General features: G+C 44.4%; 1 protein-coding gene across 1 annotated transcript in view; it reads left to right on the forward strand.

The window, feature by feature from the left end:
• Nucleotides 1-22,494, forward strand: part of TCTN2 (tectonic family member 2) — a 65,400-nt gene that overhangs the window by 24,842 nt on the left and 18,064 nt on the right. The window contains exons 8-11 of the mRNA XM_069755990.1: nucleotides 4,597-4,741; nucleotides 12,249-12,305; nucleotides 17,095-17,226; nucleotides 20,017-20,091. Coding sequence (XP_069612091.1) covers nucleotides 4,597-4,741; nucleotides 12,249-12,305; nucleotides 17,095-17,226; nucleotides 20,017-20,091 — 409 coding nt within the window. The remainder of the gene's footprint in view (nucleotides 1-4,596; nucleotides 4,742-12,248; nucleotides 12,306-17,094; nucleotides 17,227-20,016; nucleotides 20,092-22,494) is intronic.

Consider the following 22,494-nt stretch of genomic DNA (forward strand, 5'->3'; position numbering starts at 1 on the left):
CAGCAATCCGAGCGCCAGGAAAAATGCATCGATATTACTTAATGCAGGATCCCCTGGCGCAAGGGAAAATGCCCAGTCCTGAGGATCGCCACGCAAAAAAGAAATAACGATCCTAACTTGTTGAACTGGGTCACCAGAGGAGCGAGGTTTCAAAGCCAGAAATAGTTTACAATTATTTTTGAAACTCAGAAATTTAGTTCTATCTCCAAAAAACAAATCAGGAATAGGGATTCTCGGTTCTAACATAGAATTCTGAACCACAAAGTCTTGAATACTTTGTACTCTTGCCGTGAGCTGATCCACACATGAAGACAGACCTTTAATGTCCATTGCTACACCTGTGTCCTGAACCACCCAAATGTCTAGGGGGAAAAAAAAGGCAAAACACAGTGCAAAGAAAAAAAAATGGTCTCAGAACTTCTTTTTTCCCTCTATTGAGAATCATTAGTACTTTGGGCTTCCAGTACTGTTATGAAAGGTAATTCAGTACCACAATGGACATAGAGGTCAGCGCACATACAGTGACCTGGCAATAACCCAAAAAACAAGAACGAGCTCTGAGACGTGGGAACTCTGTTGACCGCAATCCCTAATCCTCTCCAACCACACTAAAGGCAGCCGTGGATTGCGCCTAACGCTGCCTATGCAACTCGGCACGGCCTGAGAAACTAGCTAGCCTGAAGATAGAAAATAAGCCTACCTTGCCTCAGAGAAATACCCCAAAGGAAAAGGCAGCCCCCACATATAATGACTGTGAGTAAGAAGAAAAGACAAACGTAGAGATGAAATAGATTTAGCAAAGTGAGGCCCAACTTTCTGAACAGAGCGAGGATAGGAAAGGTAACTTTGCGGTCAACACAAAACCCTACAAAAACCACGCAAAGGGGGCAAAAAGACCTTCCGTACCGAACTAACGGCACGGAGGTACACCCTCTGCGTCCCAGAGCTTCCAGCAAGCAGAAAAAAACAAATTGACAAGCTGGACAGAAAAAAACAGCAAACAAATAGCAAAGAGGAACTTAGCTATGCAGAGCAGCAGGCCACAGGAACGATCCAGGAGGAAACAGGTCCAATACTAGAACATTGACTGGAAGCCAGGATCAAAGCACTAGGTGGAGTTAAATAGAGAAGCACCTAACGACTTCACCACATCACCTGAGGAAGGAAACTCAGAAGCCGCAGTACCACTTTCCTCCACCAACGGAAGCTCACAGAGAGAACCAGCTGAAGTGCCACTTGTGACCACAGGAGGGAGCTCTGCCACAGAATTCACAACAGCTACCATCGACCAAATCTGTAAGGCGGCCACTTGGTCCTCTCCGTCTACATTTTTTAAACATTATAGGCTAGACCTATCTGCTACCTCTGATCTCACATTTGGGAGAAGAGTATTACAAGCAGTGATCCCTCCCTAAAAGAGAATGCAAATCTCTGTAACTCTCTCGTGGTGCCGTCATGTATGATGGAAAAACACGGGTATTACATACCTGGTAATGTGTTTTTTCATGAGACATGACGGCACCCTTATATTCCCACCCTTTTGATCACGTCATTAGTGGGGTGCATTATTAGCATTATTTGTATTATACACTCCCTGGGGTATCGGTGAATAGAACCGTATAGGATGTATTATTTATGTGTACATTAACCAGCGGAGTTCCTCTCGTACTCTGTAAAACAACTGATGTGGAGAGAGGAGCCGCCCCTTTTATCTTGAAGGTTTCCTGTCCTTGATGGGCGGATCCCCTCTCTCGTGGTGCCGTCATGTCTCATGAAAAAACACATTACCAGGTATGTAATACCCGTGTTTGTTGCCAGCAGTTTAGACATTAAAGGGAACCTGTCACCCCCAAAATCGAAGATGAGCTAAGCCCACCAGCATTCTGGAATGCTGTAGATAAGCCCTCGATGTATCCTGAAAAATGAGAAAAAGAGGTTAGATTATACTCACCCAGGGGCGGTCCCGCTGCGGTCTGAGTCTGATGGGCGTCGCGGTTAGGTCCAGGGCCTCCCATATTTTTACAATGACGTCCTCTTCTTGTATTCACGCCGCGGCTCCGGTGCAGGCGTACTTTGTCTGCCCTGTTGAGCTCTTCTGACTTTTCTCTGCCGCGGTAAACCCATGACAATAAAGATAATTTCCTCCCTGCAGCGTGGCTTTCATTGAGGGTGCCGCATGCTGTTAGAATGCTGTTAACCTGCAGGTTAACCCCATATCTGCAGGTTAAGGGTAAGTTCACACAGGGCGTTTTTGCTGCTTTTTTTTTTTTTTTTTCTGCAGCAAAACCTGATCTTCATGGCAGGAAAGAAGCTGCGCCAAAAATAGCAGGTTTAAGTGTGTTTTTTTTCCGCGTTATTGGTGCATTTTTTTTTTCCTGCGTTTTTTTTCTCTTTGTGCATGCCAATAAAGTTGAGTGCACACAGAGAAAAAAAAACTTCCTGTAGATTGAATTAATAGATTGCCTGTGGTAACCTCTTCACTGGCATTTTCCCACGGTGCAGAGGTTACCTCAGGTCATGCTGTGAGGGAGCGCAGGCTCGGTGACGTCACCGCTAGTTACTGAGTCTGCGCCCGCTGCATATCATTCATTCCCCAGTAGATTATATCCGAGAGCGGTCGCATTAGCAGCGCTCCCGGTTGTAAGCTTTATCTCCCCCAGATACTGCGTGGGATACTTGTTATATTGGACTGCATCGGACCAGGGAGTATTTGTGTTGGTTTATTATTTTTATTTCAGGAGATCGATGGCTTCGCTTGGAATGGCAGACTAATAAAGATGACAAAACTGTGTGGTGTTTTATTTCATTATAATACTTTTTTTTCTTACTATGTGTGTGTTTATTTAACCCTTTAACTACTTCATTGACACCTCTCCATTACTAAGCAGGCTTAATGTCACCTTACGATAGGAAGGTGACATTAACCCCTCATTATCCCGCTTGCCATCACTACAGGGCATGTGGGAAGAGGCGGGCAAAGTGCCAGAATTGGCGCATCTAATAGATGTCCCTTTTCTGGGCAGCTGCGGACTGCTATTTTTAGGATGGGGGGCCTATATCCATGGCAACCTCTAGCTGTGAGCTTTAGCAAGGCTGGTTGTCAAAAATGGGGGGGGGCATCCCATTTTTTTTTCAATTATTTAGTTAAATAATTAAAAGAAAAAGCGTGGGAATCCCTCTATTTTTGATAACTAGCCTTGCTGAAGTTGACAGCTGGGGGTTGCATCCCCCAGCTGTGAGTTTTGTCTGGCTGGTTATCAAAACAAGGGGGGAACCCACACTGCTTTTTTTTATTATTATTAATTTTTTAGTGCAGGAGCGGCAGATGAAAACTCTCATCTGCCGCTCCTGCAGTCACTGTACTTAGTGGCTGTAGGTGTCAGATGATGGGATCAGTAGTCCCATCAGCTGACACCAGTGACCGGAGGTGAAGTTTATACCTCCGATCACAGCTGAGAACTCCCCGCTGTCTTCTGACAGCGTGGGAACCATGGCTCTCTGACCGGCAGGGATGATTTCACCGCCGATCAAAAGCAGTGTTTGCTGCGCTGTCATGCATATGACAGCGTGTCAAACACTGTATTGTCGGACCCCCCATTCAAGGGTTCGCTCTGCTGGAGGCAGGCTGCATGGATGCATCATGCAGCCTGCCATCTAGATGTAGCAGAGCAGAGTGTGAGGTCACATCTGGCTGTCTTTAACTTTTCTGCAGCAAATACGCAGCAAGAAAAGTCAACCTGCGTATTTGCAGTGTTTTTTCATTATCCATTCAAGTCAATGGGTGGAAAACACTGGAAAAGCGCTGAAAGAAGTGACATGCTCCATGTCCAAAAAACGCAGCAAAGCACAAAATACTGATGACACAAAAACCCAATGTGTGTATGAGTTTTCTGAAATCTCATAGGCTTTGCTGGTACTGTAAAAAGCAGCTGAAAATTAGCATAAAAAACACCCTGTGTGAACTTACACTAATAATGTTATTTTACAGGTTCCCTTTAAATAGTTAAATAGCAGCGATCACGGCTAGCTCTGATTGCTGCTGTTACAGGCAGATCATGGCAATGGTGATTCACCGAAAAAAGCCCAACTTAAAGATACATTAAAATAACACTGTATTTACTTAATTACAAAATGCTATTGAAGTAAAATAAACACATACCACCACCAAAGCATCATATAGACACTTATAGGGACAGGCACCTCCCTAGGTATCTACTATAATACACTGAGATTACCCTACCTGTCAGCGGAGGTAATCAAATCATGGCAATGAGCGCGCTCAGCTGCATACTCGCGCATCCTGACTGTGACATACAGTTACGTCAGGGTGCACGTAGACGCTGATACAAATTGTGATTATGGAAATAAAGACATTTCTAAAAATACTTAAAAATACATTTAACACAAAAACCTGATTTAAGCAAAACCTAATTGTCTGCTGATTTCTTCCCTTCAAGCTGCCACTTTCTATAATCATTATTTAAGATCTCCAGCAATGTTACCAGACATTAATTGCTGTGTATAAAAGCAGTCGCTCAGTGGTCTGGCAATTACTTGCAGAAAGATGACATTTGTATTTCGTTCTTTTCCCCCTAGCAAACTTCTATTGGGACGTGCATGAGATATGCACCAGTGGCTTACCTTCAAGATTTCAGCACTACGTGTGTCACTGATATATCTGTGTGCACTGATGCATGGACATTTCAGTTGGATGACGTGAATGTTAAGGATGGCAGCGGAGGTCAGTACTTCATTTTTTTTTTTTTTTTTTTTTTTTTTCTAAAAAATAATTTTAGGCAGTCAGAAAAAAATCTTGCTCCAACTGTTTGATGTCAAACACATCATAAAGTCATGTCTGATTTCTTACCTGGGTCCCCACACAAGGATGTTTAACCTTCGTCAGTTTGCATAATTTTACAACGTTAACAGGCTGCAGAGGTACAATTGTACCTTCATATATATTTTATTGAAATTTGGCCAATATATTCTGGACCAAAACTGCAGAGATGTCACAAAATTTCAGCCCCCTACGGCTTTTCGAAAAAAAAAAAGGTTATTGCAATTTTAAAACGGGATAGTTACAATTGTACCTACTCAGCCGGACGGAGGTTAAGGCTACTTTCACACTAGCGTTAACTGCAATACGTTAAAATGCGTCGTTTTGCCGAAAAAACGCATGCAGCAAAATATTTTGCTGCATACGTTTTTTCCCCATAGACTTGTATTGGCGACGCATTGCGACGAATTGGCATTCGTCGGTATACGTCTTTCGGCGGATGCGTCGAAAAGAGGCGACACGTCGTCTGGAAAAACGTAGATTGTAACGTTTTTTGGCTCCGACAATGAAACGTGTCTCGGCGCATTCGTCGGCATACGTCTTTTGCTAGAATTAAAGTCTATGAGCGACGGATGCGTCGAGACACGTCGTACGACGCAATGCAGCGCTGCAATACGTTTTTTTCTACTGAGCATGCTCAGAAACAGGATTTTTTATCTAATTGGCCAGACATCCCCAAATCTATATAAACCTGGTCTGGGCCTTCAACCCCCACATATGCCAGCAAGACACAGAGACAAGAAGAGAAGCCTCCAGCCAGCCGGACACCAAGAGCCCAGCCTGGACACCAAGAGCCCAGCCTGGACACCAAGAGCCCTGCCGGACACCAAGAGCCCAGCCTGGACCCCAATAGCCCAGCCGGACACCAAGAGCCCAGCCTGGACCCCAATAGCCCAGCCGGACACCAAGAGCCCAGCCTGGACACCAAGAGCCCAGCCTGGCAGCAAGGACCAGACACACTACAACAGTGTGAGTATATTGCCATTTTTGTGTGTGTGTGTGTGTGTGTGTGTGTGTGTGCGCATTTGTTTATGCCGTACTGACTACAGCAAGAGCTTTTAAAACCTGAATCCAACCTGAGGCCTGCCGTCGTCCTGCAACAGCCAGTGCCCTGCTACAGTCCAGATCTACCCTGAGGCCTGCCACTGTGAAGACATCAAGCTCCAGCCGGAGGACTCATGGCCGTGTGTGTGTGTGTGTGTGTGTATTTTGGTACTGCTGTGTGCTTTTGTATGTATGTGTTCACGTGCCTGCACCTTATTATGCCTTCGTCAATATTATGCCGGTTCATGTGTTATGCTTGCGTTATGACTCTGCTTGCAGGTATGTTTGTGTGCTTCTTGTTGGTTGCATGTGCATTTGTCAATGCCATATTGGTTAATGTTGATTTTTGATGTATTTACTAAAGGTACCGTCACAATGAGTGATGCTGCAGCGGTACCGACAACGATCCGGATCGCTGCAGCGTTGCGGTTTGGTCGCTGGAGAGCTGTCACACAGACAGCTCTCCAACGACCAACGATGCCGGTAACCAGGGTAAACATCGGGTTACTAAGCGTGGCCCTGCGCTTAGTAACCCGATGTTTACCCTAGTTACCAGCGAACACATCGCTGAATTGGCGTCACACACGGCGATTCAGCGATGTCTGCAGGAAGTCCAGTGACGAAATAAAGTTCTGGACTTTCTGCAGTGACCAACGACATCACAGCAGGATCCTGATCGCTGCTGTGTGTCAAACTGAACGATATCGCTAGCCAGGACGCTGCAATGTCACGGATCGCTAGCGATATCGTTCAGTGTGACGGTACCTTTAGTATAGTGGTTTGTGCAGCATGTGTGTTTTTTTTTTTAAATTGCATATATTATTGCAAAGCCTATAGGTCTGCAGCTTTTGGTTAGAATGTGTGTGTTTTTTTTTTTTTAAAAAGTTTTAATTTTATTAATTTACTGTTGAAACGATTCGCAGTTGATGTACATGTATTTAAAATAAAGAGCATTTCTGCTCCATTGTGATTTAAAAAAAAATAAAAACAATTTAATAAACTGTTTATTAAAAAATTGTCCGTAGTATTATTTCATAAAGGTAAATTTAAAACAGGTGTATGTACCAATGGTTACACATGCAATAGAGAGTTGGTTGAGTGTTCTTTTTTTAATAAAGGTTATCCTTTAATAGTTTTTTTGGGGTAGGTAAATTTATTTTTTTTTTTTAAAGTTAAACTTAAAAATATGTTTAAAGGTTATCTCACATTTTTACAATTTTTTTTAGTTGGGGGACATGGAAAATAATGGTATAACGTGCACCTGTTTTTGGGTTTGGGTGTTCACCTATTTTACACAATTTAACAGGGTGTTTATTGCTGAACATTACCTAGTTGTGGTGTGGTCTAACTATAAATCCATTATACTTATTATATTGCAGATAGAGTAGGAACCACAATCACGAGGTCCACAGGCCCCAGGAAAAAGGCAGCATACCACAGCCACCAGGACCGCATCGTCAAATTATTGAAAGTAAGTTTTGAAGACCCCAAATCTGCTACTTCAATGTGTAGAGCAGATTGCAAGTGTCTTTTAACTTACAGATCCACCAGGTCCACAGCCAGAAGGTCCACAGGCCCCAGGAAAAAGGCAGCATACCACAGCCACCAGGTCCACAGGTTACCGGAACACAATGTCCTCTTCTGGCAGCCCTCCTCCACAGCAACAGCGTGTATCGGTAAGTAAATATCCCTAATTTTTTCTATTTTTTTTTATTTTCATAAATTTTATTCACTACATGCATTTATTATGTTTACACAGGAAACAGAATCCGATGAGGAGCTGTCAGAAGGGACCGAGACGGGTGGAGATATACAAGTGGAGGAGGAACCACGTGTAAGTAGTTGTGAATCACTTGCTTTACACCATACACAATCACCATACATGAAACAGATTTTCAGATACAACGGAAACAAGAAAACATATACATACATTCAAGCTAATTTTTTTTATCCTTTATTTCAGTCTCCTGTTGCTGCTGCTGCTGCTCCTGCTGAACACCATGAAGGTTCTCCCAGGCACTCCCAGAGTCGGCGGACTCGTCGCCGCGGTCGGCCATCAGTAAGTTTTTTTATTTTTTTGGGGGGGTGAGGGGGTCGATTGGTAATTTTTTTTTTTTAATTGTACTTTTTATTTTTTTCGTATATTTTTTTTTTTTTTCTCAAAGGCTTCACAGCGTGCTCCCGCAGAAGACTCTGATATAGAGATTGAAGCCCTCATCGAGGAGGTCCGAGAGCGGGAGCCGCTGTGGAACATGGCTGACCGCAGGCATGCTGATACCAGTGTCACCCGTCGGCTCTGGTTGGAAGTATGCCGGAACATCTTTCAGAGGTGGGAGGACCTTCTTCCACAGCAGCAGAGCAAACTATGTAAGTATTCACTTTTCAGTGATGTTTAAAGATGAATGTACTGTATTGTATTTACCTATTTTTATTTTTCTTCATTCCTGTCTTCACAGGTTGCAAGGTTAGGAAGCGGTGGCGGTCACCGAGGGATCGCTTTAAGAGGGAATTTAACGAGGAGATGCAGGCCCCGAGTGGCTCAGCAGGAAGGAAGAAGAGGAGGTATAGATACGGCCCTGCCCTCTCCTTCCTGAGGCAAACCATGCTGAGTCGAGTGTAAGTATTCAACATCCCAGTAAGAACATGTCTAATCACAAAACTTTTGTTTCAGTCCGGGCTTTTTCATATCAATATATTAATTTCTTTTTTTTCTTTCACAGCACCTACTCCAGCCACTGTGCGCCTGCATCTACCTCTGCGCCCTCTGAAGCGATCCCTCCTGAGTCCGCCACCGGGGACCACGTCGGTAGGCCCCACACCTCTCACCCCTCTGTCCCCTCCACTTCATCCACCTCTACCAGTGGAGCGCAGCCTTCCTTATTCGCATCTGATGGTCAACAGATAGCGTTCCCTTTACCCCACCCCTCGGACCCTGCCACCTCTACACCACCGTTAGGTTCGTGGCGGCAGCGTCAGAGGGGTCAGGAAAGGAGCTATGCTCCTGAGTTCTTGCATCTAAATGCAGGCTTCCAAAATTCATTTAAAATTTTGGGAGAACAAGTGACTGCTGGTTTCAGCATGGTGCAATCACGCATGAGTGAAAACCACCATGAAATCAGCAGTCGCTTGGATAGGCTGCATTTAGATGTAAGTCAAGCTCCGGCCAATCTTTTTTTTCAGTCCATGCTCAGGAGCATGGAGAAGCTTTCCTTTGATCAGCAGATGCGGGTAATGAATAGCTGCCATAACGCTCTGCTCAAGGTCATAAACGAACCCCAATCTACCCCCACACCTCCCCACACATCCCAGTCCCAATTTCAACACCATGCCCCACAATATCACCGCCAGTCCCAATATCCACATCAGTAACAATACCCAACCCGGCCCACAACTCAAATGTATTCACCCGTGTTTTCATCGTCTTTGCCCAGCTTTCCTTCCCCAGGAAGTTTTCCACCTACCCCAACACAACCCCCCTCTGGTCAGCCTCCTGTTTTCCCCCCCCTTCCACTGCAGACCAAACAGGTAGGGTTTCCCCAATCCCACCTACCGACGTGGTCCAACCTTCCAGCCCCTCCTCCCATAGTTACTCCACCCGACACTACCAAGACCTGTGAGACTGTAATTTCATTGTTAAAAATTCTTTTGTTTGCAAAAAAAAAAAAGTTTTTGAAAATTATCAAAATCTGAAAATTTTTGGAAAATTTCCAAAAAATAATTATATTTTAGAAATAAAAATATTTCTGGTTTACAATCTACTGTGTGTGTGTTGATTCATTAAGGTAAATATTAAAGGTTAAGTGAAAAGAAACACCAGACGTTTTCAAGGTATAACAAAATGGTTTTATATTAGCAACCAAACCACACTTTGTTTTTTTTTTTTTTTTTTTGGTGTTGCTCCAAAAACATTTTTTGATAAACAACAAAAACCAAGAAAAACATGTCACACAATGATGTCTTGCCATGGAATCCGCCCAACAGGTGACAAAAAATAATCCGCTAACTGGTCCCTCATCATTGTAACAGAACTGGTGGAGCGAACAGAGGCACTGCGGTAATCCCACAAGGATGTCTCCAATTCTTCGTCATCCAAGGTAACAGGCTCCTTTGAAATGACAAAATTATGGAGCACCACACATGCCTTGACAACATCGTCTACAGTTTTTGTTTCCAGTTTTATTGCCGTCAGCAGAACTCTCCACTTTGCCGTCAATATACCGAAAGAGCACTCTACCACTCTTCTTGCTCTGGTAAGACGGTAATTAAATACCCGCTTGGTACGGTGTAATTCACGGCTGCTGTATGGTTTCAGTAGGTGCGGCGACAGTTGAAAGGCTTCATCACCTACACACACATATGGCATGGCTGGTTCACTTGTTCCTGGGAGCGGTCTTGCTGGCGGGAAATTGTATGTATCTCCATACAGGCAGCGACCCATCTGAGAGTTTTTAAACACTTGTGAGTCGTTGGACCGGCCATACGCTCCTATGTCCACAGCAAGGAATCGGCAGTTGGCGTCAGCAATAGCCATGAGTACAATGGAGAAGTATTTTTTATAGTTATAGTACTCTGATCCTGTTCCTGCCGGTTTAGCAATCCTTATGTGTTTGCCGTCCACGGCACCAACACAATTTGGGAAATTGCAAATTCTCTCAAATTGTTCGGAACTTCTCAACCAGATTTCCATTGTTGGTTGTGGGATATACTCCGGCTGTAAAGTGTCCCAAATCGCACGACATGTGTCCTTCACAATTCCGCCAATAGTGGAAATCCCCAGCCTGAATTGGAAATGGAGTGAAGTCAAAGACTCACCCGTAGCTAGGAAGCTGAAGAAAAAAAAAAGAAAAAAAAAAAATGTAAAAAAAAAATTTTGCACAGACCATCAACCAAAAAAAACCTGTGTAATGGCCTCAAACAAACCATAAAATTACATGCTGCAGAAAATGAAGCGCAATGTGTCAGCGCAGTTTTTTCTGCAGCATGTAATAACATTCAATATCGGCAATGACACAAGAATAAAAAAACCTGTGTAATGGCCTCAAACAAACCATAAAATTACATGCTGCAGAAAATGCAGCGCAATGTGTCAGCGCAGTTTTTTCTGCAGCATGTAATAACATTCAATATCAGCAATGACACAAGAATAAAAAAACCAGTGGAATGGCCTCAAACAAACTAAAAAATTACATGCTGCAGAAAATGCAGCGCAATGTGTCAGCGCAGTTTTCTCTGCAGCATGTAATAACATTCAATATCAGCAATGACACAAGAAAAAAAAAAACAGTGGAATGGCCTCAAAAAAACCATAAAATTACATGCTGCAGAAAATGCAGCGCAATGTGTCAGTGCAGTTTTCTCTGCAGCATGTAATAACATTCAATATCAGCAATGACATAAAAAAAAGATGCTTACCGCAGTGTCACCAGGAGCCGCTCCGCCGGTGTGATGGCAAGCCTCATCCTTGTGTCCTGCCTTTGGATGACCTCCTCTAGTTTTCCAACCAAATAATCGAAATGTTCCATTCTCATCCGTACATAATTGTAGAATTTTTGTGGGTTCTGCCGCAACTCCATATAGAGAGTGGACTGGACACCCCTGGTCATCCGCAGCTCATTGATTGGATGTATCCAGAATCGTCGCCTTCTCCGTTGCATCCTCAGTCTTTCTGCTGCCGCCTCCTTCTCCCGCACTATGATATCCAGGCGATTCGTCTCAAATATAACTTCAGTAGCCAAACTCGAAATCCTCCCAATTACACCATCCATCCTTGCCACTAAACTAAAACCCTCAAAGATGTGCTGTAAATACAGTCAGTATATAGATTTCCCTAGTTTCCAGTAGCCAATCAAATTTGGGTGCCTCCCGTTTTAAAAACGGATCCGTCGTAAAAACGGATGCAACGCATGGTAAAAACGTATGCAACGTATGCAACGCATCCAGCATTTCAACGGAACCGTTTATCGGATTTGCGACGGATCCGTCTAAATGCTATATGCGGTGCATACATTTTTGCAGTTTTTTTACGCATCCGTTTTTTCGGGAAAAAGACGTTTTTAGGACGGTTTGCAGTTAACGCTAGTGTGAAAGTAGCCTAAGAAATAAGAGAACATCAACTCAGGTTGGAGTAAATTCAGAAAGTATCCACCAGAAACAAAAATTGGTTATTTATAGAGGAATACATGTTATTTCCTTATAAAGATTCTAACTTTTCTGTTTTGCCTTATTTTTAGAATTTTTTTTTCAGTATCAAACTGTGTTTTTTAAAGTGTGTGAGGTGTTTAAAAACAATCTAAACAAAAATAAAAACCAACCTGTTATGGACATTTTAAATCTTTAGACATTAATGCTTATTTTTATTTTATTTCAGGTACCATTCCTCTTAATACCCAGCTTAAAAGTATTACACTGGATATTGTCCCTACAGGTATGACATATGTTTGACTATAAATATCTAATATATAATTGCCTAGAATACTACTTCCTGCAATTTGTGCCAACTTCCGTCCGGAGCTAATGTCCGGAGCTAATGTCCGGAGATAAGTGACGTCAACAGTGTCCAGTGTCTGATTGGTTGCCGCCTGCTGCGAGCGACCAATCAGAAACGTGCCGTACTGTGACACACTCCGCCCGCCATTTTGGTGTGATTTTTGAATTTTTACCTCACAGCAAGTTTCTACTGCGTGGAGGCGGGCCCAGTGACGTTGCTCTTCAAGCTCCTGCCGAATTTCAAGTATATATGGATTCTAGACTCCCGATTCTTTAGAATCGGGCTGCCATCTAGTATATAATATTCCAGTAGCGGAGTTCTCCTTATGGCACGCTCTTCCTGAATTGCTACATTCCCTAGATGATCAGTTTTGGTCTAACTTTGGGGTCAAGACTCTGGCAGAGGTATATCCCCTTAACGACCGCCAATGCGCTTTTTTAACGGTGGCAGTTAAGGGTACTTATTCCTCGCCGCTTTTTAACGACAATGAGTAATAAAAGTATAGCACCCCCCAGCGTCAGAAAATCTCCGGGGTCTCGGCTACCGGGGGCAGCTGAAACCCCGGAAAACATGATTTGGGTTGGTGTTTAAGTTTACGTGTTGCGATCTCCATTATTCATTAAAAAAAAAAGAGTCAATTTCCCAGTTATCTTTTCTCTAACATACCAGAGGAGAGAGAAATGGGGTCCTCCAAGCCTCCCCCGGTACCTCCGGTGTCCCTGGACCCTTCGGCTCTATCCCCTGGCCCTCAGCGTATTCATCTGGGAAGAAAATGGCGGGCGCATGTGCAGTATCCCCACCAAGATCTGCTGGCCGGCACCTGGCAACAATAGGAGATTTTTCCTATTGGTTCATTTTGATCACTGTGACAGACCTTATCACAGTGATCAAAATAAAAAAAAAATAGTAGATCAAACCCCCCTTTATCTCCTCCTTAGTTAGGTAAAAATAGTAAAATATATATTTTTTCCCTTTAGAGTTGGTGTTAGAGTTAAGGGTAGGGTTTGGCTAGAGTTAGGGTTTGGCTAGAGTTAGGGTTGGGATTTGTGTTAGGGTTGTGTTGGGGTTAGGGTTGTGGTTATGGTTGGGGTTACGGTTAGAGTTGGGATTTGTGTTAAGGGTGTTTTGTGGTTAGGGTTGTGGTTGTGGTTAGGGTTGGGATTAGGGTTAGGGGTGTGTTGGGGTTAGGACTGTGTTAGGGTTGGAGTTAGAATTGGGTGGGTTCCACTGTTTAGGTACATCAGGGTGTCTCCAAATGCGACATTACGCCACCATTGATTCCAGCCAATTTTGTGTTCAAAAAGTCAAACTGTGCCCCCTCCCTTCTGAGCCCTGCCATGCGCCCAAACAGTGGCTTTTTCCCACGTACGGGGTATCTGTGTACTCAGGAGAAATTGCACAACAAATTTTGTGGTCCGTTTTCTCCTGTTACCCATTGCTTTAGTTCTCATGAAGCATCTGAAGGGTTAATAAACTTCTTGAATGTGGTTTTGAGCACCTTGAGGGGTGCAGTTTTTAGAATGGTGTCACTTTTGGATATTTTCTGTCATATTGTCCCCCAAACTCACTTCAAATGTGAGGTGGTCCCTCAAAAAATGTTTTTGTAAATTTTACTGGAAAAATGTGAAATCGCTGGTCAACTTTTAACTCTTATAACGTCCTAACAAAAAAAAATGTATGTTTCCAAAATTGTGCAGATGTAAAGTTGACATGTGGGAAATGTTATTTATTAACTATTTTGGTGTGACACGACTCTCTGATTTAAGGGAACAAAAAGGGCATTAAAAGTTTGAAGATTGCTAAATTTAAAAAAAATTTTTTGCCAAATTTCAGTTTTTTTTTCCATAAATAAACGCAAGTCATTTCAAAGAAATTTTAGCACTAACATGAATCAGTGGAATTCGTTGAAGCGTTCCAGAGCTATAACCTCATAAAGTGAAAGTGGTCAGAATTATAAAAATTGGCTTGGTCATTAAGTACCAAATTGGCTTTCTCACTAAGGGGATATTTCCATCAACGGATGTGTAGGTGTCACCCCTGTGGCTGCCTCGACCCCCGTGATGCCGCGAAGGTGATTATGACGAATGCATCCAGGAGGGGATATATTTCTTTTTCCCTTCTGTCAATGTCAATAGCTCTATCAAGTCCCCAGACACACTTTCTTTAGGTATCTGCATCTAAGACATGCAATAAATACCCAGTTCCCAGATATTAGAAATATTTTCATATTCTCATACCCCCTGATTGGGATTCTAAGGAGCCAGGGATCCAAGGGTTTAAGCCCCTGTTTATACACCCTGTTACTAAGCAGGAGATGCTCCTCATTGCCATTGTTGGTTGAGACCAAATGGAGGACAGTAATACCCTCCCTATCTGAGGAGCATTGGAGCGGGGCCTTGACCTCGCCACAATATGTTTAATCGGCAATTAATAACAAGCTTGTCCGAATGTATATGGTCCATAGTCCATCAATTCTACCTGACATCTAGCAGGTTATATAAAACTAGCTATTGAACCCGTTCTACGCCCGGGTGGCGAGCATTTATATTGGTATATGATCTCCATCCTGGTATGTGCTGCTCCATCCTGCGTCCCCATCCTGTCATGTGCTGCACCCATCCTGCGTCCCCATCCTGTCATGTGCTGCACCCATCCTGCGTCCCCATCCTGGTATGTGCTGCACCCATCCTGCGTCCCCATCCTGTCATGTGCTGCACCCATCCTGCGTCCCCATCCTGTCATGTGCTGCACCCATCCTGCGCCCCCATCCTGGTATGTGCTGCACCCATCCTGCGTCCCCATCCTGTCATGTGCTGCACCCATCCTGCGTCCCCATCCTGGTATGTGCTGCACCCATCCTGCGTCCCCATCCTGTCATGCGCTGCACCCATCCTGCGTCCCCATCCTGTCATGCGCTGCACCCATCCTGCGCCCCATCCTGTCATGTGCTTCACCCATCCTGCGTCCCCATCTGGTATGTGCTGCACCCATCCTGCGTCCCCATCCTGTCATGTGCTGCACCCATCCTGCGTCCCCATCCTGGTATGTGCTGCACCCATCCTGCGTCCCCATCCTGGTATGTGCTGCACCCATCCTGCGTCCCCATCCTGTCATGTGCTGCACCCATCCTGCGTCCCCATCCTGGTATGTGCTGCACCCATCCTGCGTCCCCATCCTGGTATGTGCTGCAACCATCCTGCCTCCCCATCCTGGTATGTGCTGCAACCATCCTGCGTCTCCATCCAGCGTCCCCATCCTGGTATGTGCTGCAACCATCCTGCGTCCCCATCCTGCGTCCCCATCCTGGTATGTGCTGCAACCATCCTGCGTCTCCATCCAGCGTCCCCATCCTGGTATGTGCTGCAACCATCCTGCGTCCCCATCCTGGTATGTGCTGCAACCATCCTGCGTCTCCATCCAGCGTCCCCGTCCTGGTATGTGCTGCAACCATCCTGCGTCCCCATCCTGGTATGTGCTGCACCCATCCTGCGTCCCCATCCTGGTATGTGTTGCAACCATCTTGCGTCTCCATCCAGCGTCCCCATCCTGGTATGTGCTGCAACCATCCTGCGTCCCCATCCTGTCATGTGCTGCACCCATCCGGGGGCCTGAGCAGGCGGGGACACCGGCGCGCTGTGGGGGTCAGGTGCTGGTATCGCCGCCAGCTCAGGCCCCCCAGCACTTACTATACTCACCTGTCTGTCCCGTTCCAGCGCTGCGCACCGCCATCTTCCCGGTCTCCTGGCTGTGACTGTTCAGTCAGAGGGCGGTGCCGGCCCGCATTAAGCGCGTCATCGCGCCCTCTGAACTGAAGGTCACAGGCCGAAGACCGGGAAGATGGCGGCGCTCAGCGGTGGAACGCAGGACAGGTGAAATATGGCTGATACTCACCCTCCTGGCGGTCCCTGCTTCTCTGTTGGAGATCGCGGTGTGCGTTCAGTGCGATCTCCCGGGAGCGTCACTCTGTGAGGCCCAGACTGCGCCGGCGCTTGCACCTGCGCAGTCTATAAAGGCTTCGAACAGAGTGACGCTCCCAGCGTTATATTATAGATATCCACCAGTGCAGATTGCCGTAGGTGTGGGGAAGAGGCGGCAGATTTTATACACCTGATGAGGTATAGACCTCCTATTGCAGACTTTTGGGAAGAGGTCATATCTATCCTCATCAAGATTATACAATCGTCCTGTACTACTGTGTCCTAAGGTGTGTTTATTAGGAATCCTTGGGGAGGAGACCTGGCCTCACTACCCTTGCATTCTTTGGGAAATTTTGTTTTTGGGTCGCAAGACTATCGCCATGAGATGGATGGATAGAAGATCACACTTGATCAGTATAGTAAATAATAAAGCTTCCTATGAGAGGGTGGTATATAATAGACACTGTCCTGAAAAATGTGATACGGTACGGAAGCCTTGGCTTGATTCCCCTTTGACTCACATTAGCCCCCAGGAGGTGATGAGTATTCTCCCTTGATAAAAATGTGATATTTGGTGCCTGACATGGGTGTCTTATGGTTTTGGTTAAGGTTTTAGACCAATGGCACGTTAAGGGAAAGGTTAACCTTGCCAGACAGCATTGATGAGCAATGAGAAATGCTGTTTGTTCTTTTGTTCTATGATGTAACTTTGCTAAGTTGTGTAATATTCCATAATCTTCAATAAAACGTACTCTGAACCACATGTAATATGGTATGGTACGGTTTTGTAACACTGCTATTCTCTATAGGACCCACCCTACCAGAAGTCTTACTGTGTGAAGTGCATGTGTCAGCAGACTACATATTTGTTTGGGAAGCCAATAAAATAAAGGAAATACAGGTCACCATTGAGACTGCTAACATCACTCTTACTCATCAGGGTAATAAAAATGTTATTACTTTGACTGTCAGTTCATGTTTACTAATCTAAGTCATTGGAAGGGTTATTCTCCTCTATTCATGGCATATACCATAAATGTCTGATATTTGTGGGTCACGCCTTTTGTATGTATAAACTAAAGGTGCCCATAAGCTTGTTTGGCAGGCAACTGTCTCTCCTGATCTATTCATATACATGCATAATTGCTTATACAGTGGGGCAAAAAAGTATTTAGTCAGTCAGCAATAGTGCAAGTTCCACCACTTAAAAAGATGAGAGGCGTCTGTAATTTACATCATAGGTAGACCTCAACTATAGGAGACAAACTGAGAAAAAAAAATCCAGAAAATCACATTGTCTGTTTTTTCAACATTTTATTTGCATATTATGGTGGAAAATAAGTATTTGGTCAGAAACAAACAATCAAGATTTCTGGCTCTCACAGACCTGTAACTTCTTCTTTAAGAGTTTCCTCTTTCCTCCACTCATTCCCTGTAGTAATGGCACCTGTTTAAACTTGTTATCAGTATAAAAAGACACCTGTGCACACCCTCAAACAGTCTGACTCCAAACTCCACTATGGTGAAGACCAAAGAGCTGTCAAAGGACACCAGAAACAAAATTGTAGCCCTGCACCACGCTGGGAAGACTGAATCTGCAATAGCCAACCAGCTTGGAGTGAAGAAATCAACAGTGGGAGCAATAATTAGAAAATGGAAGACATACAAGACCACTGATAATCTCCCTCGATCTGGGGCTCCACGCAAAATCCCACCCCGTGGGGTCAGAATGATCACAAGAACGGTGAGCAAAAATCCCAGAACCACGCGGGGGGACCTAGTGAATGAACTGCAGAGAGCTGGGACCAATGTAACAAGGCCTACCATAAGTAACACACTACGCCACCATGGACTCAGATCCTGCAGTGCCAGACGTATCCCACTGCTTAAGCCAGTACATGTCCGGGCCCGTCTGAAGTTTGCTAGAGAGCATTTGGATGATCCAGAGGAGTTTTGGGAGAATGTCCTATGGTCTGATGAAACCAAACTGAAACTGTTTGGTAGAAACACAACTTGTCGTGTTTGGAGGAAAAAGAATACTGAGTTGCATCCATCAAACACCATACCTACTGTAAAGCGTGGTGGTGGAAACATCATGCTTTGGGGCTGTTTCTCTGCAAAGGGGCCAGGACGACTGATCCGGGTACATGAAAGAATGAATGGGGCCATGTATCGTGAGATTTTGAGTGCAAACCTCCTTCCATCAGCAAGGGCATTGAAGATGAAACGTGGCTGGGTCTTTCAACATGACAATGATCCAAAGCACACCGCCAGGGCAACGAAGGAGTGGCTTCGTAAGAAGCACTTCAAGGTCCTGGAGTGGCCTAGCCAGTCTCCAGATCTCAACCCTATAGAAAACCTTTGGAGGGAGTTGAAAGTCCGTGTTGCCAAGCGAAAAGCCAAAAACATCACTGCTCTAGAGGAGCTCTGCATGGAGGAATGGGCCAACATACCAACAACAGTGTGTGGCAACCTTGTGAAGACTTACAGAAAACGTTTGACCTCTGTCATTGCCAACAAAGGATATATAACAAAGTATTGAGATGAAATTTTGTTTCTGACCAAATACTTATTTTCCACCATAATATGCAAATAAAATGATAAAAAAACAGACAATGTGATTTTCTGGATTTTTTTTTTTCTCAGTTTGTCTCCCATAGTTGAGGTCTACCTATGATGTAAATTACAGACGCCTCTCATCTTTTTAAGTGGTGGAACTTGCACTATTGCTGACTGACTAAATACTTTTTTGCCCCACTGTATATGCGGGTTTTATTTTCAGTCGTAAAAATAGGTTAAGCTTCTGCAACACCTCTGGGCTAAAAGTATATGACATTAAAATGTAGCATGCCTGATCCTTCTTTCCTCCAGACATCATCTGCTGGGGAAGAGTTGGGAAGGCCCCATACATATTAAATGGTTGGCCGATAACGGCACAATCATCAAAGTTCAGTTCATCAGTAGACATTGTTCTAATGTGTTCAAGGGTCTTAACGTATTCTGAGATTATGTTAAACCCGCTTTCACCTTGTTAAAATCCATTAGTTTATATCCACATAAAACTCATGTGTGTAATTATATTTTCTTAATGTTGTGAAAGTTACTATTTGCTTGTTCTTATGGGTTTTTGCATTTAAAGGAAATCTGTCACCCCAAAATTCGCCTATAAGCTAAGGCCACCAGCATCAAGGGCTTATCTACAGCATTCTGTAATGCTGTAGATAAGCCCCCAATGTGTAAAGCGCTGCGGAATATGTTAGCGCTATATAAAAATAAACATTATTATTATTATTATTATCCCGCTGCGGTCCGGTCCGATGGGCGTTGCGGAACGGGTCCAGCGCCTCCCATCTTCATACGATGACGTCCTCTTCTTTTCTTTCTGTCGCGGTCAAAGAGGCCCAGCGCCTGCGCACTGCAGTACTTTGCTCTGCCCTCAACAGAGCAGACAAAGTACACCTGCGCCGGAGCCGCGACAGGAAGCAAAGAAGAGGACGTCATCGTATGAAGATGGGAGGTGCCGGACCGCAACGCCCATCGGACCGGACCGAACTGGGACCGCCCCTGGGTGAGTATAATATAACATGTTTTTCTTATATTTCAGATTACATAGGGGGGCTTATCTACAGCATTACAGAATGCCGGTGGCCTTAGCTTATAGGCGAATTTTGGGGTGACAGATTCCCTTTAATAATTTGCAAATAATTAATAATATTTGATTCTTTTCACAGCAAAACTGTCTCAAAGATTTACAGCTACATTTCTCACCAACAACAGTACAACAGATGTCCTCTCTGGAAATCCAGGTATTGAAAATGGAACTGACAGATATGCTTAACATTTGAGTCTTGTCAGCTATCGTTTTTCTCTGGAGTGGTGGGTTCTAAACCGCTTATGTTGTATCACCGCTTGGATCTGCTATGTGATCTGTCATGTTGGAGTATCTAATAGGTCTGACTCGCCTTGGGTAGTGGTCAGAGTACCGGGGCAGTAGAAGAGTTAAATAGACGTTCCATGACAGAAACCAAAGTATGAGATACCTTGGTTAGGCCATCCAGAGACTGTGAGAGGGGTATGGCCCATTTTGGGGGAGGGAATAGCCTCTCATCGTGGGCTCTGGGGGCTGCAATTGCAGTTAGCGTCAGGTTGTCCTTAGGCAAATTTTCATTTGTAAGAGGTGCATGCAATACTAGTGACATGGGGAGGCTTCCCAGGCTGGTGTGTGCAATCTTTTCTGGAATTGGGGATGCTTGATGAAATATACAGATAGAAAAAGAGGTACCAGGACAAGAGGTTTTCTTGGGGGCTAAGAACTTTCCTGCAGTGTCCAGGAGGGAGATATTCCTCTGCTGTCCGGCAGATATAGAGGAGCGAATAGAGCCAACACATGTGCAAGTGGCTACACAAACATGATGGGCTCGATGGATGTTGGGGACAGACAAAGTGCACAAGCCTGGTAGGCTGGAGTAGGAGAGAAGGTGCATTTTGCCAGAGTCAGGTAGGCTGTAATAGAAGTCTGGGGCTAGATTAGTCCTGAACCTGCTGGAGGAAATACAGTGGTTTGTGCTGGAAGCCAGAAGAGGAAGGAGTGCCGCCGCACAATGAAGGAATGAAGAACAGAAATTTTGAGCAATCCCCTGGAGTGAAGTTGGCCTGAGCTACACAGGAGCTGTGGGGGATGGATGTTGGACCATAGGCTAAGATGCGTATCTGTCCTGAAGGTGGAATCTCTGAGTCCAGATTCACAGGAGGCCCTAGGGACAGTGTTTTGAGGTCCCTTCTTTAAAGCATTTTTTTTCTCTACACATACCAATTCTTAAAGACCTAATTGTGTAAGGTGATATTTCTCTACCCTACTTTTCAGAAAAAATTGAACCTCCAGAAGCACGGGCTGGGCATAACGTACTGGTAACTACCGCGTACTGGTCACTACAATGGCAGTTGGCAATTTTCACTTGGCAACAATCATTGCTGCTTGTGTCTGGAAAATACCCATGGAGTCACAATTGTCACTACACCTGTAGATAAATTCCCCAAGGGATATAGTTTCCAAAATGAGGTCACTTGAGGGGGGATTCTTCTCTTCTAGCTATTAGGGGCTCTGCATATGGAGTCCGCAAACTTTTCAAGTAAAATCTGCACTGCCGTTGCTCCGGAGTCTCTCCGTATGGCTAATTAGTACTATACACATATGGGGTATTGCCACATTCATTAGAAATTGTGGGACAAATTTGGGAGACTCTTTTACCCACTTTATGTGTGAGAATGTAAAATCTGGGGCTAAAACAAAATTTTGTTGGTAAAAATGTACCGTAGATATTTTTTTCTTTACTGCCCAATGGTATAAAATTGTGACACGCCCGTATTGTCAATATGATCACTGCACCCCTCGATGAATTCATAGAGAGGTGTAGTTTGTAAAATGTGGTCACTTATGGGGGGTTCTGCTGTTCTGGCACCTCTTGGACTCTCCCAGTGGGTCATGGTACCTGCAAACCATAACAGTAAAATCTGGTGCTCCTTGCCTTCTCAGGTTTGCAGTGTACCTGAAAAATATTTCCAGATTACATGTAGGGTATTGGCGCACTGAGGAAAAAATGGACCTCAGTTTATTGTAAAAAAAAAAAAAAATGTTCTATTACCCTTAGAAAAATCAAAAACTTGGGGCTAAAACAACAAGTAAGGTAAAAGCGATGTGTGCACAGCAGATTTCTGACCCGGCTAATCTGTCTGAAGCGCCGCCGCATCAGCTCACCAACAGAAGCTTTGCCACCAGCCGGGGCTGCTTCTAATCGTTATTTCTTCTTCAGCAAACACATGTATGCTTTCCAGTCGACCACACAGGATTTTTATACAAGACTCCGAGAGGCCTGCACCTAATACGGATCGTGAACTCTCAAACTGAGGCGGTTTATTTACAGAGGACTATTGTAGAGACTCACTATCTTACTGAATCCCTTTTTCTATTGTTTTCCATGTATGGTGCACGTAACCACTTTATATTGTATCTATGGATTCTGCTTCTAGGTGGCCATCATTTAAATCGGGTTGTACAATTTTCTTTACATCGGGGCTAATTGCAATTACATAACAGAACTAAGTACAATCCGTTCATGGGCAAAGTGCAATCTAAGGTTCTCATTACCAACTTGTTTATGTTTAATTATTATTATTATTTATTTATATAGCACCATTGAATCCATGGTGCT

Source organism: Ranitomeya imitator, chromosome 1 (assembly GCF_032444005.1).
Source record: "Ranitomeya imitator isolate aRanImi1 chromosome 1, aRanImi1.pri, whole genome shotgun sequence".
Classification (NCBI taxonomy): domain Eukaryota; kingdom Metazoa; phylum Chordata; class Amphibia; order Anura; family Dendrobatidae; genus Ranitomeya; species Ranitomeya imitator.